Consider the following 17,539-nt stretch of genomic DNA (forward strand, 5'->3'; position numbering starts at 1 on the left):
TGAGACATGGCAACAGGTGGCAAGCAATGGATAAATCTTATTTTACTATGATTAATTTTAAATATATAAGATAATAAAAATCTATATTTTAGTTCTTGCTCTATAGAGAATGTCAATTACATACTACATAGGAAGAAGATATGATGAAAATAAAATGAATAAGTACTTCACAAACATACACACAATGGTCTATCATTGCAAAAAACATACACCTACACATACTAGTAATTAAAGAGATTGAAATTCAACTAAGAATCGGACACTATTTTTGTCTATTGGGCTTTTGTTTCTTTTTTAGTGATGTCTACACAATCCTGTAGGCTGTTTCTAAAGCAGCAACAACAGTGAAGTTTATATATAGGAGTATCACACACAGACACACACACACACCTTTGAAAAGCTATGCTGTCTGAGATTTCAATGGTATGCACCTTTCATGAAAGGTGAGCATCTAGGAATTTGCTGAGTTAGTGCACCCAGTGGCTTCACCTGAGAAGCTTCTCTATGGTCACAATGGGTTTTTCATTAAAACAGTTTTGCTCAAACCTCGTTTTATGTAATGGTCAACTTAGGAGAAGAACATGCAGCTGTGAAATTTTGTGTCCTACTTGGGGAAAACGCTGCAGAAACTGTTGTGAGGCTGAGGACAGCTTACAAAGGCAGTGCTGTGGGAAAACTCAAGTGTACCAGCGGTTTTCTCACTCCAAAAATTTGAAATGGCAACTGATGACAAACTTCATTCTGGACATCCATCAACTTCCCGAATGGATGAAAATGCTGATTCGTAGTGCATGTGTAGTTCCACTGGGTCATACTGTTAATTAAGCTTTCCATTTAAGCTTCTGAGAAGGTTGCATAACTGTGCAACAAAAAAAGCTTGATTCGTGGTGGACTGGGGACTGGTTTGCCACTATGACAATGCACCTGCTCATGCAATGATCTCAGTGCATCATTTTTTTGGGGGGGGAGGGAAGAAACCCAGCCCAGTGTGCCTCTCTTTCCCCATACACCTGATTCGACTGACCTCACTCAGTGCTAATTCTTTTTGTTTTGGCCAATGAAGAGGGACATGAAAGAACAGCAATTTGACAAAACAGAAGAGGTAAAGAAAAAAACACAGGAGGTACCGTCAGTCATCAAACAGATGAATTTGAAAAATGTTTCCAAGAACAGAATCACGGATTTGACAAATGTATTAAGTGTCATTGAGAGTACTTTGAAGGTGATAAGGTTGTTTTGTTAAAAGAAACAAAACAACTAAATACAATGGTTTGAAAAAAAATGTGTTGTTGGAGGGTACCTTCCCGTAAGAGTGGGGGGGGGTGAGGTGAGAGGGGGAGGCTTCCAAAATTTCATAGAAAATTGGAATGAATAGATCATGGAAATTTCTTGAGAAAATTTTGGAGGTATATACATGGTTGGTAGGTGCCATTGTCTCGGTTCCCACTCAGCAGCACTGTACACACAGAACGAAGCACTGCCTTAACCTGCCCCATGCTCACAGCCGGTACAGCCCCGTGTTTCGGCCATTGTGTCTGTCATCTCATTGAGAGTCTTCCTTGCTTTTGTTGCCCTTTAACTTTGATATGTGTATGCCTTTTCCAAGGACTGGAGGTATAGAGAGATTTATCTGGAGGAAATGACTCATAGAGTTGTAGAGGCGGTCATATTCCCAGTCCTTGCATCAGATGTCGGGCTTTCCCAGACTAGTAGCTATAGGTGCTAACAAATTGAAGATTGCCAGGTCAGAAGGCAGGCTGCGGGTTGCAAAGGTAAATGAATCCAAGGTCTTGGATTGATGACCTCCAGTAATGGCAGGCAATAGGGTAGACTTTGGGGTCATATTCAAAGGATTAGAAGTTATACGATAAATCAGATGCAGGATTTAGACTTGGTAAAAATATGCAAACTTTGCCAGAATGTCTACATATATTGGAAGCATTACAGCCTGAGGAAATGATATTAATTGATTGGATCCTCATAGCTGATATCATCATAGAGGTTATTACATTATCTCAGCATGAGGGATGACAATGTCATTACATAACTACAAAACCGCTGAGAGGTATAGTGTGATATACATACACTCAAATATCAGCTGCATTGATGGAGATGGAGTAAAAACTAAAAATATGCACATGGCTAGTAAAATTATATATATAGCAATTGAGCACTGTGTATCAAAACTCTTAGGGACCAAGTAAAAATAGTTATGCCTTTTGATATTAAAAAAATCACTTCTGAGAATATGTACTCTTGTTAGCCTAACATGAATCTAATGGAAAATCAGAAATTGTTTAAAAGTGCTTGATTAATTTTTGGAATACAATTATAGCATTTAGTGTTAATTCACTAGATTGATACATTGTCTGAAAGCAACATACCAATGCTTTGAAACTTAGCAGTTTCTTAATCTCAAATATTGGGAGAGTCCTGAGCAAAGGGAAAAAATGTAAAAATATAATCAGCCAAGGATATAATTCCTTCCTTCGTGTCTTTCTGCTTCTTGGCATCCCGATCTATCTGCCTTTGTTATTTCCTTCTCTTATTTTTAAAGACTTCCATTGAGTCCATTTGTACTATCAACAAGACAACTGTCAAATGATTTTAATTCAAAGTGAGTTTTGGATGGACTTTAACTACTGGTAATGTCTCAACTCGAGTTGTTGGAAAAGCTTATGCATTCGATAATATTTCAAAAGTGTGTTGGAACATTTTAGGCCAGTAGTTCTTTTAGTGAAGTTGCTTCTTCGGGTTATCAGGTGGGCAATGAAAGGGCAGCAGATTCCTTGTAAATTCTGGTTTACTGCTCTCCCAGATTATGCTTTCACTTAATGCAGAGAGAACATACTTATTACATGGAGGGAAAGTGGTGCTCTGAGCTGTTTTCACTATATTAGCAGAATCTCATACTTGCTGTTCTTTGGCCACTGGATGTTGGGTACTACAGGGTTTTATGGGTGTCTAGTGTTATGATACTTTCTGGATGTTGGGTACTATAGAATTTTATGGATGTCCGGTGTTAAGATGGTCTGTGGATGTTGGGTACTATAGAGTTTTATGATGCCTGCGGTTATGATAGTCTGTGGATGCTGGGCATCTTAGAGGCACTGGGATGTTTCGTGTTATAGCAGTTCATGGATGTGTGTCTCTAAGTTTATTTACTGAAAATCCATCTCTTTGAGCTTGACATGTACAACAATTATGCCAGATACCTCCTTGATGACAAGAACAGAGTGCCCAAGCTCTCCAATTATTACAGATGTGTCTGAATTGGCCATGAGAACAAACACTGGGATACATGCCCAATGTCTAATAGCAATCTGAGCGCAGACCTCAAAGATATGTAAGGTCCTCCTTATTGCAATTGTGGTCTTATTTAGCTACACACATGGATACATTACTTTGAAACTAACAGAAAACAGGCATGTGGGTAATATAAAAATGTACAATGTTTTAAAAATGTGTACTAGTCCCCTGGAACCAGAAAAGAATAAGCAGGTCTTGACATCTTTATGTGAAGAATGAAATTGCCTTTACAGGATGTAATTTTCACATGGAGATGCTTCCCTCTCCTTCATCTGATGCCGGTAGACACACTCATAATATGCAACTTTAGCAGACAGGGGAGGGAGGAATCTAACAAACACGAGTGAGTTCAAACTGAAATCTATGAACATCCATATCTTTTTGGGAAAAAATCTATGAATTTTTAAAAGAGATATTAAGACCTATATTGTTCAATAATACTGGATAGTTTTTACCTAAAACTTAGGCATCTTGGATACAGAAATTTGGAAGCAAAGCTGACTTTTGAAAGACATTTTGCAGATGATAAAGAATACGAAGAGAAGGTGCACAAGTCTGCTCCTGACTTTAGATCTGGTCGGCATTTTCCCAAGTAGAATGCCCCTCCCCTAATTGCACAGCCCAAAGGTCATTTCACGTTTAAAGTGTCATGGCAGAGTCAGTCTTTTCTATTTGGAGAAAACAGGTGTCAAGAATAATTCTGATGTCCAATTAGATTTTGGGCAATTTTTTACATAACTCCTTCTGAAGTTAGAATACTACAATTCAAAATAATTCTTAGCAAGCTATTCACTCTTTAAGCCACATTTTATCCTTCACTCTTAATCACTACCTCCAAAGTTTAATTATTTCCTTTCCTCAAGTTTATTAAGACGGGTTTGTCTGTTTCTTAGACATTAAAACGATTTTAAGAGTTTAGGTGATCCGATGGCATATGCATGTCACTGATTCTTAAAGACTTGGTGTTCTGATACAACGTAGTCACCAGGTGTCTTGGTGTGTGCTAAGTTCCAGCAATAAAGTGGTGAGCAAAAGAAGCCCCTTGCCTGGCAGTGCAGGGAGTCCAAGAGGGCAGCCACCAAGTTAATGATACACATTTGTCAGTAAGTTAGGCTCAGGTCCTTTGTCAGAGGGGAAAGGGCAAAGACATGAATGCAGTGTTGACAGATGGGGTGATGGCAAGTGAAATGTGAGTTCTGAATAGAGGTGGCTGATGGGTTTGGGGGAAGCAAGAGGCCCTGGGATTAGCAGATCATTTATGTATTGGTAGTTGAAGGAAACAATTATGTATTGGTAGTTGAAGGAGTTTGGAATTTCATCTAATTTAGTTGAGAATCTCTTGGAGTGTTTTACACAAAAATAAGAGATGGTTTGATTCACACCTCAGTCCTCTCTTGGTCAATCTGGCAGCTGCCCCGATGGGTCATTGTAGGGGAAGTATTGCGGACAGATGAGCGGTGATTTTCATCGTTGGCATGGATGTTATTTGAATCTCTTGTGGATGCCATGCCATAGTGCTATGGACAAGTTGGCTTTACCCAACAAGTTGACAGTTTATTCTGTCACATCTCTGGGGGGGCTTGATGTAGGAAATGAAGCAATTGGAAGCATCTTGCTTTCTAGCTGCAGGCTGTAGGGGATACTCTGAGCCCTTCCTTTCTCCTGGCTTCTAGTCCTTGGCTGAAGACACATCACTCAGTCACATGATGTTCTCCATGTGGGTCTGTATGTATCATTTCTTAAAGGCCACCACCCGTGTCAGATTAGAGTCCACCCCGGTGACCTCAGTGCAACTTGATAACTTCTGAAAAACCCTGTGGTCAGATCCACAGAGAGTGAAAGGAGACGAGCAGGAGGAACAGACCCAGGGACCTGGGTGTGTGTGTGTGTGTGTGTATGGTGTGTGTGTGTGGGTGTGTGTATGTGTGTGTGTGTGTGTGTATGTGTGTGTGTGTGTATGTGTGTGTGTGTGTGTGTGTGTGTGCGCGCGCGCCTGTGAACGTGTGTGAGTGTGAGAGGTAGTTGAGTCAACCTGGGTGCATGTGTACATGAGGGCGAGGTTGTGTGTGTGAATGTGCCTGCCCTTAAGCCTTAATGAAATAAGTGCATGTGTGTTTGTGAGAATGTGTGTGTAGTCTGTAGTCCCCTGTCACTCAGCCCTACATGTTTACTTTGATGACACAAGGTGTTCCTGTGTCGTCCCCCCGTCATTCCCTCTCTCCTCCTTTGCCTCGCAGCTTCCATTTCTGTCTTTCTTTTGAGGGAACCAGAAAGAATCCCTTGTACTTCCACATTTTCTTGATGGAAGATGTTCTTTGATTTAGAACTAGGCTACCCACGATACCATTCTTAAAAAATAATAATAACTATAAAGAACCTGTTTCAGTGTCCAGAGCATTAAAACTGCAATGCTAAATGAGAAAAATCTTGTAATCACTGAATGCAAACAAGCTGTTTCTAATGCGAGACAAACACTGAAAGATAAGGAGACCCTCTGAGATCCTGCCTCTGTCATGATCAAAACAGATGCATCAGGCTTCTTTGTTCATTTGCCCTGGTGGCCAAATGGGTAAGCACCACGCTGCTAACTGCAAGGTTGTCAGTTCCAGTCTCCATAGTGGCCTGGGCGAGAAAGGAGCAGGTGATCTGCTTCAGTAGGAAAGGCAGCCTGTGAAAGCCCACCGTGGCCGGTCCCTCTCACATCAGGTCAGTAGGAGGGAAGCCCGGTGGCAGCACGCAACGCCTGTAACACCCGCAGCAACCGCATTCTTTATTAAGGGATGTACACAAAACCCTTTCCTTTTTGTGTATTGGGGAACCTGGGTTTTGTGTGTTTGTGTGTGTGTGTTTTGTATTCTTTTATCTAATTGACACACACTCCAAATGCACTTTGCCCTCTTCTAAATGATTTCTGATTTTTGAAAGGGCCAATAATCAATAGAAGAAAAACTTGTTTGTCCAAGACACCTGGTGTAGTCTCTGCGATGAAGGGCGGGGATGCAGTTTCACTGGAATTGGTATAAGCACACCACCTTGTGGGCAGCAGTGGGACAGGAGCCTACTCAGAAAGACAGAGCGCAATGAAGCAGGCAGGATACAGTACAAGCATGTCCAAACTCCGATGATGACCTATACACAGTGAAGCCTCTCGTTAGGAGGTGCCCTGGAGTCTGTGCTGACACCTGGCACCCTGGTACACAACAGAACAGGATGCAGCCTCGCCCTGCATCGTCCTCACTGTACTGTGGTTGAACACTTGTTGCAGCCTGTGTCAATCCATGCCCCTGACCCGACTCTCTCTGCCCCTCTGCTTTGCCAAGCATGATGGCTACCTGCAGAGCCCGGGTCCCTTCTGGTATCATGTCCAAGGTCCTGCCATCTATATTTCTGTGGAGCATCCTGACTGGACTGCTTCTAAGGCAGTTTCTTCCTCCTGGAAGTCTGTGCAAAATTCTCATGCTTTGCCAGCGCTGTCGTTCAGAAGCATGGCTTCTTCTTTGATCTTTGTTGTTCACTGCAAGGCTTCCAAGTGCTTATGGAAGCGATTGGGAGCACCATGGCTTGTGTGAGGTTCACCTTCATCCTCAAATAAACAATATTGCTTCTGAACCCTTTAAAGAAGCCCTAGGCAGCGCATTTGCCTGATACAACACTGTTTTATGTTTCTTGGTTCGCAGTCGAGCACAAACCATCCAAGCCACCACGGGGCCTATGTTTTATGTTTCTTAATTGATCCTTAACATGGATGTTGATTGGGATCTAAGGATCTAAAATCCTGGAGAAACTTAAGTCTATATCCATTTGTTCTCCCACTTGTGAGGACTTTGTCTTCTTTGTGTTGATGTGCCATCCATGCCGAAGGCTGTAGTCTCTGATAGTCATTGATCAGTGCATCAAGTCCCTTTTGCTGTCAGCAAGCAAGCTTATGCCGTTAGTGTAGTGAAGACTGTTAATGGACTCACCCTCAATCCTATCCTGATGCTGCGTTCTTCTTCATATAATCCAGTGTCTTGGATTAGTTGTTCAGCATACAGATTGAACAAGCATGAGAAAGGGTATAATCCTGTTGCACACTTGTTCTTCTTAAACCAAACAATATGTCTGCCCTTGTTCCTTTTATGTGACTCAGTCGTGGTTGACATATGTGTCCCAAGAGCCCACAGAGTTTTGGAGCAGTGTGCTACAGTTACAGGTTTACGTTTTTACTGATTCAAAATTCTGAAACATAAAAATGACTTTGTTGATTTAAGATTTAGTCCTGTTTCATTATCATTTTCCTACATAATCCTGCAGTTGTGTATTTATGTGTACATGTATAGCTATTATGGAAGTTTTCTCAGTAAAATCTGAAGATAATTTGAGAAAAATCCTAGAATTAACCACTGCTAACATTGTAGTTCATGTATTGCAAGGACAGTTTATCTTATGTAGGAGTCTCTGTGTGTTCTGATAATTTTCAAAAACCTTTTTTACTCTTTATATATCACCTTTCTCCAAACCCTTATTCTACAACATTAGTTATTTGTGACAAGAAAAGTTAATCCAACAGGCTAAATTAACAACCCCATTCTATGGTTCAACAAGTGCTTTTAAATCCATTCGGTTATTACCCAAAGCAGCACAACGATAAGGGACAGAACTGATTAACTTTGCAATGTTCAGAAATGAGAGGTCCAGTCTGCTCGTCCCGAGATCTCTACTCTCGGTGTTGTGTGGGTATTTGAACATGGAACACTGTGGGCAGTCTGCCTGAGAACCCTGCTCCAAACTTCTCAGTTCTCTTCCTGAACAGTTTTTGAACTCTTGGCAATGCTTCCCGTTGTTTTCCATTTGTTTGCATGTTGTTTTATCTAGTACCTTAAGGCTCTTTTTGGTACAGTGTCTCTGTGTCGTCTTTCCATCTTTTTTTCCTTTCTTTTTTTACATTTTATTAGGGCCTCATACAACTCGTATCACAATCCACACATATACAGTAGTATCTGAGCAAGAACCCATGACACTGAAGAAGTCCAAGCTGCCCTGAAGGCATTAGGCAAAACAAGGCTGCAGAAATTGCTGGGTTACTATTGGAAAGTTTCAAGAAGCTGGGCAGCACAGGAAGCACACATCTGTGCCAGGACGACTTCTACTGGGCCAACTGACTAGAGAGAGCAGGTCCAAACTTGTGCCCATTCCAAAGAAAGCTAGCTCGACAGAATGCACAAATTATAAGACAATGGCATCAATGCCACATGCTACCTCGATGGTTTCGTTAAATAGAAATGCCACGACTAAATATTGTCCTCAGGTGAACCTTCCTTCTCTTGAGTAGTGCCAAACTGTTTGAAAATCTTCATTTGTGATTTCTGTCTTTAAAACACATAAATTCAGTTTTGTGATTCTTTACTTCAAGTTGAACTTTTGATGATATTTTACATTGAAAATGGGTGTAGCAAAAACATACCAAAATCACTTAGCCAAGAAAACTTGGTTTCAGGAAAATCCTAGAAATATTTTAAAAGAGAATGTTTTGTGCCTATGTGGATTTAAAAAAGGCATAGTAATTTTAAAAGCATAGGATTTTTTATAAAGCAAAATAATTAGTATTTTTACATGTATAACTAGTGTATCAACATGGAATCAAAGAGCTTGGAGCTGGAAGTCTCTGGTAAATTCTTGACTTTGTTTTCACATTCAAATATTATTACAACATTCATATAAGGACTTCAGGACAGCAAAAGGACAGAAACTTTAATTTCTACAAGGTACAAGGTTAATTAATCTCATCACCTATTGCTATGCTACATCATGTAATAGCAGAACTGATTTAAAAACACTTGTTGAAAAATAGAATGGGGTTGTCAATTTGGTGCCAAGGATTGATTTTCCATGGTACTAACAATTAGTATTGCCAATTGAAGATTCAAAGGAAAAATTATTGAGGAAAGCATTTCTCCCTGATTGTAGAGAACAAAAAACAAACATTTGATTATACATTTCTTCATTTTCTAATTTGGGTTTCTTTTTGTTTGTCATTTCCATGGGAATCCCACAAAACTCACTGCCATCAAGTGCAGGCTGACTGATAGCAGTTCTGTGGGGTAGTTTAGAATTACACCTGTGAGTTTCTGAGACACTAACTCTTTATAGAAAGCCTCATTTTTCTCCTGCGGAGCTGTTTGGTGGTTTCAAACTGTTGACCTTGTGGATAACAGCCCAGCTCATAAAAACCATGCCACCGGGGCACAGAGATGAACAAATTTAAGAGGGAGAAAATATGGTGAAGAGTCTTGCAATATTTAGAGACAGTAGAGGAATGATTCCAGTTTGCATATTTGCATAATTAGTTAATATAAAGTTGTGTGTCAGGAAAATGGTAGCTTGGTGTCTTTGCATTGCAGGGAGCCTTGGCAGCGTAATATTTCCGAGTAGGGCTGTGATCCCCAAGATCGGCAATTCAAAATCACCAGCCACTCCTTGGGAGAGAGTTGGGGCTTTCTCCTGTAAAAACTCAGACACTCCCGGGGCCAGTTCTGCCCTGTCTTACAGTGCCCCTCTGAGTGAGCACCACCCCCCCCCCATGGCAGTGAGGTGTCTGTTGTGTTGCGTTGCTCATCAGATCACTGACACTTACAAATCACTGCTAAGCATTTAAACTTCCCAGGACATTTTCACAACTGTTAAGCACCTTGGAGACCCTTCCTAGTGTCGTGGAGTCAGAATTAACTTGAAGGGTGTGGGCTGAGAGCACCAGAAATAAACAAAATCACGTTGGTCATTCTCAGAAAATCCACAGCTCTCAGCTCCTACCAGCCTAGGGTTTTACTTCACGCATTACAAGGTGCGTATTAAAAGGGTTTACTTTTATATTGAAACTCCCCTTCATTATCTTATCTAATAAATAGTAACAGTGTTTCTAGAGTGTTCTTGGTGGTCAGCAAACAAGTCTGAACTCCGTTAGGGATGCGTTTCTGGGTGGCTAACCATTCTCTCACACCCCTGCCATTGATGGGGTACCTCAACGGTGGATAGCTTTCAACTCAAACACTTTGCAGCCACACTCATCTGTCCGTAGACAAGATGGGTTTGTTCTTAACCACACATTCATCACGTTCATCACACAGACCCCATCAATCCTGCAAAAACCATTATGGTTGACTGCAAAAATGCAAATTCACCTCCTTACTAACAAGCATATTTTTGCAATACTATATTAGATTGTTAGAATGTACATTATGCAAATGTTATACAGTACTTAAGAAATCTTTTTGAAATGATTACTAGAGTTTTCACTCTCCAACACACACACATACACACACCTGGTTTTGTGGTTACGTGCCGTCAAATCAGTTCTGACTCAGAGACTCTGTATAATAGAACAAAACAATGCCTGTTCCTTTACCATCCTCACAATTGTTAAGCTTGAGACCATAGGTGCAGCCATTGTGTCAGCCCATCTCATGGAGGGTCTGCCTCTTTTTTGGAAAGCAGAACCTCTGCTTTACAAAGCATGATGTGAAGGAACTGGTCTCTCCTGCAAACATGTCCAAAGAGCATGAGATGCAGGAGTATTCTACCTGGTCTTTCTCCCAGACGTGGTTCTGGCAGTCCACAGAATTTTCAATATTCTTTGTGAACACCATATGCAAATGCCTCAAATCTCGGGTCTTCCTGATTGATTGTCCAGCTCTCACATGCATATGAGGACTTTCAAAATACCTTGGCCTGAGTCTGGCACATCTGAGTGCTCAAAGTGACTAATCAAGCGCTTTCCTTTGGCCCTGGTTAGACAGGTGGATTTGAACCACTGGTTTTCCAGTTTTCTGCCAAGCACTTTAACCATTGTGCCACCAGGACTCCTTATCTTTTAAGTGTGTAGGTAGTATTGATAATTGGGGCATATTTAGAAGCCTCACTGGCCCATTTGTTAAGCACTTGGCTCCAACCTAAAGGTGCATGTTTTGAAGCCTCAAGCCACTGAGGGAAAAGACCTGACAATTGGGCATTTGCTAGCAACCATGAAAGAACTTTGTAACATTTTCTGACTGAACAACTCTCCACTGAACATTTCTCACCGTGTTGTAACTTGTGGGCTTCCACTGCAATGCAGCTTAGAACCAAGTAGCTGAAAAGTGAAAAGTGTGGGGAGAGAGAGACCTGAAAGTAGAGGATGGTATGCAAGACAGAATGCACTAAAAACTGGGGGCTGTGTCGCAATTTCTCTTTACACTACCTATAATGAAATGGGTGACTTAAATATTGTAGGAGAGAAAAGAAAGGCACTAAAACTGCATTTTATGAAATGTATGAGAAACAGAAGTTAATTTTCAAACACTGTAAATTATGTCATAATCCAATGCTACTTTAGGGTCTATTTTCAGGATTCCTGTGAAAGAAACGTAACACTCCTAATATCAGGGTCATCTGTAAACTCTTACTGGCTATGCCAACCTCACGTGAGGTTAAGTTAACCTTGCTATGTTAACCTTCTCTTACTCAGCTCACCCAAACTACACTTTCTGCAGTTCTCACAGAGCCCCGTGATGGCGGAAATTCACAGATCATGACCCCTCGTTCCCTAAAAGTATGACATACATGTGAAGTGGCTGATTTCATACTGTGTGTGACTCTGTGTGACTCATGAGTACGTTGTGCACTTTTCCTTACGTTGCTCATTTATACCTACCTGGTGAGCATCTATTTTCCCAAGTGATGCCACTATTCCAATGAAGACTTTATTGGTGGGTAATGGTATGCTTGCTTATCCAGAATTTCAGTGTCAAGCTTAACATTATGCACATAGTAAGTGCTTAACTTCATTTGCTAAATGAATGCATCAAAACAAAAGTAAAAACAAAATCCACATGGATAATGTATCTCGGTTTTCGGTTCTAATGTTAAACACCGAGCCCTGGAGAGGACACCAGTTCTCTGGTTAGCAGGACACATAGTCACCAGGATGAGTTTGTTGGGGAGGCTCCTGTCAGGTGGTGATCTCAATCCCCAGGCCACCTGTCATTCTAATCTGGATGTTGTCAGATTTGACCGGTGAGTGGTTTACTGCTGAGCTTCAGTCATACCTTTCTTTTTCTCGCCCTTTGTCTTCTTCTGTTCGTGGTCTCCAGCTCCGTGTGAAGGCAGTGCTTTCTTCTGTCACAGCAACATGTGCATTAACAACACCTTGGTCTGCAACGGACACCAGAATTGCGTGTATCCTTGGGACGAAAATCATTGCAAAGGTAACCATGATTTGTCCTTGAGACTCAATGTGTCCTGCCTGGGGTGGGGAGTAGGGGAAGAGGGAAGTTTATGTATGTGCCTTGCAATCTATCGAAACAGAGTTGATAATGACATTTAAAGGTATCTTGGTGAAGCAACAACTAAGCACTCTGTGGGTAACAAAAAAGTTAGGGGTGGGCGGGCTTACCAGCCACTCTGCTGAAGGAGGACCTTGGCTCTGTCCTCATACAGCTTGCAGCCTTGGCATTTGGGCCCTTCTGTGTCACATGGGACCAATCAAGGGCTCACACCCACAGAGAGTTTAGTGAACTCAGTGCTTGTTTGATGGAGACTTGGTGACAGAGTGGATTATGTGTAGGTCTGCTAACTGCCAAATGAGCAGTTCAAACCCACTAGCTGCTGGAGGTGGGGGAGTAGTGCGGGGGGGGGGGGGGAGGAGGGGGTCGGGGGAAGGGGGAGGAGAGCTTGCTGCTCTTGTAAAGATGCCTTGCCCTGGAAACCCAATGAGGTAGTTCAGACGTGTATCGATGGCAGTGAGTTCTTTTGTTTTGCTTTGGGGTTGGTGGCATAACGCACAGGTCCTCAACTGCTGGCCAACAGCATGGCCATGCTGACCCAGCAGCCACTCCTCAGGAGAAAGAAGAGGCAGTCAGCTTCCAGAGATGACAGCCTGGGAAAGCCAACGTGGCAGCTCTGCTCTGTCCTGTCGGGTCTCCCTGAGTCAGAATTAACTCGACACCAGTTCGTTTTGCATAACTGCCTTTAATTCCATGTGTAGAAGAAGTTATGAGCATTTACATTATAATGTAAACTGCTCTGGGGTTAGTAAGCATTCTCCTTTGCCTTCACTCACGTGGGCTCCAGGGAGTTCTGCATGGGTTCCAGCTCTGGGAACTCTCCTGAGCGTTTCTCTCAGAGCCCGCTGAGGCAGGGGGAGGGTTGTGGTACGGTGTTCTCTGTTCCTGCTTCTGAAATGGTGCACTTTGTACTAAGCAGAACTGACCAGTCTGCACTTTGGAGCCCTCTACACCTTGTTCACACGATCCCATTTGCTGTGAATTACAAACACTGTGTATAGAAGAGCCACCCAAAGCAATTTCCCTTCACCACAGATATAATTCACATATCACATACACAATTAAAAGATATGATTGAATAGTTTATAGTGTTTACAGAGGTGTACACTAAATTGCCACAATAGTTTTTAGAACATTTTCATAACCCTAAGAAAGAGATCTGATCCTTATTAGCAATCACTCCTGTGTCATCCCAACACACACGTCCGGTTTAAAACTCAGACCAGGCCACTGCTTTGTAGTGGATTTGGACTCACAGGGACCCTATCTAGATGGTTTCCAAGAACCTAATCCTTGTCCAGAGCAGACTCGCCTTTCTCTCAAGAAGCAGGGGGCTTCTATGTGGTTTCCTAGCACCTTAGGCAACTAGTAATCTACTTTCTGTTCTGTAGATCTGCCTGTTCTGATTATTTTGTGTAAAGGGTATCATAAAATAGGCATTTTGTTGTTGGTTGTTTTTGTTTCACTTTGTTTTGTTTTATGATGGACATCTTTCTCTTCATGTGTATCAGTTCCTCTTTTCTATTTAATTCAGAGCACTATTCCATTATGAATACATCACACCATTTATTTTATAGCAACATCCAATTGGATGGACATTTGGGTTGTTGCCACTTGGGGGCTATTATATATAATGCTTCTTTGAGCATTTTGTTTGTTGTGGAGATATGTTTTAGTATCTCTGGGGAAGACACCTAGAATCAAAATGACTGGGTCATAGGGTAACTCCCTGTAGCAACAGTAACATCTTTCATACCCATCAACAGAGTTTGTAGTTTCCAAGTTCTTCATATCCTTTCTTGGAATTACCTGCCTTTTAAATTACAGCATTTCTAATGAGGTAAATGGGTGAGTCACTGTATAATGCTAACAGTGAATAAATTCAGATAGTCACTAAAAGACTGGAGATGTACATTTGCCCTGAGGTGTGTAGACACCATGTCCAAAGTATGTGAAGCAAAGTCTCTCCATCCTTGCCCCTAAGAAGCATTCTGACTATCCTTCTTCAATGACAGATTTGTCTGTTCTTTTGGCAGTCCATGGTACTTGCAAGTTCATTCCCAAAGGGCATGCCGAACGTCTTAGACTGAGGAGGCCTTCACCCAAAGTGTTTGTATCTCCACATATTCACTAGTGCACATGTAGCAAGGATACTGGGCAAGTGGAAGGCAATTTTAATGGCTAGGAGTTGTAGCCCTCATAAAATTGAGACTTCTGTATGTTTTCTGTGCTATTTTAAATTCCATGAATACCTTGCTCAGCCTATTTCATGTTAAGGTTCTGGACATCCTCTTTGATGATACTTCTTAATGTGCCTTGGGTCTGTTTCTGTTCTCTTCCTTTCGGGGTTTCCACTCTCCCTAACCTGCAGAAAAAAGGAAAACCAACCTTCTGGACCAGCTGACCAACACCAGCGGGACAGTCATTGGCGTGACCTCCTGCATTGTGATCATCCTTATCATCGTCTCGGTCATCGTGCAGATCAAGCAGCCTCGGAAGAAATACATCCAGAGGAAACTAGACTTTGACCAGACTATATTCCAAGAGGTGTTTGAGCCTCCGCATTATGAGTTATGCACTCTCAGAGGGACGGGGGCGACAGCAGACTTTGCAGATGTGGCCGATGACTTTGAAAATTACCATAAACTACGGAGGTCATCTTCCAAATGCATTCATGACCATCACTGTGGATCCCAACTGTCCAGCACTAAAGGCAGCCGCAGTAACCTCAGCACAAGAGATGCTTCTGTATTGACAGACCTGCCCCCTCAGCCCATCAAACCCCTCATCCCGCCCATGAACAGAAGGAACATCCTTGTCATGAAACACAACTACTCCCAAGATGCTGCAGATGCCTGTGACATTGACGAGATTGAGGAGGTGCCCACCACGAGTCACAGGCTCTCCAGACATGAGAAAGCCGTCCAGCGGTCAGTACCCATTGATTTTTTGATGGCCACTATAACCTGAGGACTGAAATACCTCCAGAGTGCCATGTTCTGTTTTGTCTACATTAGTTCCTCTTCTTACTAGTGTCTTAAACCATGGGGTGTCAATTTTTCCCTCTTCTTTTTCTTCTCATTGCTGCCCTGTCCCTGCATCCCATAGATTTACAGGATGGGGATATGTGTGTGAAGAAACGTTCTCACACACCAATGATAACTTATTTACATCTCTGCTCATACTGTATTTATTTCTAGAGATATTACAGATTTTAATTTATACTGCAAATTTCCATTTCTCCTTAGCTTTTGCATATTTAAAAGGAGATCGTGAATACTGCTCCTATCTATAGCTATATATTTGAAGATTGGAAATTCTCCTTGGGAACAGTTGCCTTATTAAGATGGGCTAGTCCATCTTGTTGAATAATTTTAATGTAAGAGTAATGTACTTTGCAATATAACATATTTTGGTTATTAAATTGAAAATACTTTTTCACGTAAAACACAATATTTATAAATGGCTTATGATGACATAGTCAGCTAAAATACTAATCATGTATATTTAAATTTAAATGCACCCATAATTAATAGAAACTGCTGATTTTTAAAAATTTAGATAGTATTGTCTGAGCTGTATTTTAAGTATTAAAATGATGAAGTTTTGAGGAAAGAACCTTTAAATTTTTAGGAAACAATTATTTTACATTGAGAAGATCTAGCTTATTTATGTTTGATTTGCATGTTTATTAGCATATAGGTTGCTTTAGAATTTCCTTTACTTTCTCTATGCATTGTGCATTCTTAAAACCTAGCATTAACTTTAGTCAACTTAATGCATTTTGCATGTTAATGGGAAAACTTTATTTCCCCAGTTTTTTGGGAGGGAGGGAGGCTTTAAGACCACTTTAAAGTCAATGTCTGTGTGCATATATGTATTTTATTGTGAAAATATTACTTTGTTGAATGAAATAGCCATAACATTCCAGGTTCTGCCTCATTGGGTCTCTAAGCAAACATGAATCTGAATACAACACCACTAGGGTCTAAGAAGAAAATTCCAGGTAAGCAAACACCCTTGGTTCTTCTTCCACTTTGTTGTATTCTGTTTTGTTCTGTTGCACTCATTGTCTAGGAGTCTGCAGGGAACATTATTTTCATTCTTTACATCCTAGGATATGTGTCTCAGGTGAGTTTGCATTTATATAACGAATCCAGCCCTAGTCCAGCAGTGGTTCTCAGCACCCGCTTCTTTGAGATGTTTTAATACTCGTGTCATCAGTGTTATTAGAATAAAGTAGTCTTTAAAAGGAACTCAAAAGATTGATCTCTTAAAAAGGAAAGCATTGAACAGAATGAGCTGTTCAACAAGTTGAAACAAGAAACCCCAAGGTCTTAGTCTTCAAAAGTATGAAGATTCACTCTTCATGGAACTGATGTCAGCATTTACAGTTACTATGGATTTTGCTGACTTCATTTGGCTATAGCTGACTCATGATTGGTACCTTCAGTGCTTGATAGAACTTATGCAGGTGTGTGTGCTTTTATTTATCTGTTGGTGCATGGATGTGTGGCTTCATAAAAATTCAATGCAGCATGTTCCGTCAAATTGTATGGCATAACATTTGAATGCGTGGTACTGTGCAGTGTTTCCTGAGCACCGGTGGTCTGTGTGCACATCTCTTTCATCAGAGAACACCATCATGGCTACACCCCATCGACAACCTGCTAGCTGACTAATCTGTCTCCAGTTGAACTTGCTCCACAGCTAAGCTCTTCAGGCCTCCCACCCATTCTTGTGCTAGGTGAATGCATCTCCATGCTCCATCTTATCTTGATAAAATCGACCTGTCTGTGTGCTGCTTTTTTGCCCCTCATTGGGAGAAAATGTTTTAACTGTGCTTTATTTTCAGAGAAGAACTATTTGTACACCCATGAGACTGTGACAAGGACATTCTGTAGTGAATTGTGAAAAGTGGACATCTTTCTAAA

General features: G+C 41.3%; 1 protein-coding gene across 1 annotated transcript in view; it reads left to right on the plus strand.

The window, feature by feature from the left end:
- The window catches only part of NETO1 (neuropilin and tolloid like 1), a 127,620-nt gene extending 111,023 nt beyond the window's left edge, over window positions 1-16,597 (plus strand). The window contains exons 8-10 of the mRNA XM_075532713.1: window positions 12,414-12,527; window positions 14,977-15,535; window positions 16,537-16,597. Coding sequence (XP_075388828.1) covers window positions 12,414-12,527; window positions 14,977-15,535; window positions 16,537-16,597 — 734 coding nt within the window. The remainder of the gene's footprint in view (window positions 1-12,413; window positions 12,528-14,976; window positions 15,536-16,536) is intronic.
- Window positions 16,598-17,539: the final 942 nt, after the last annotated feature.

The sequence above is a fragment of the Tenrec ecaudatus genome, chromosome 15 (assembly GCF_050624435.1).
Source record: "Tenrec ecaudatus isolate mTenEca1 chromosome 15, mTenEca1.hap1, whole genome shotgun sequence".
In the NCBI taxonomy this organism is placed as follows: domain Eukaryota; kingdom Metazoa; phylum Chordata; class Mammalia; order Afrosoricida; family Tenrecidae; genus Tenrec; species Tenrec ecaudatus.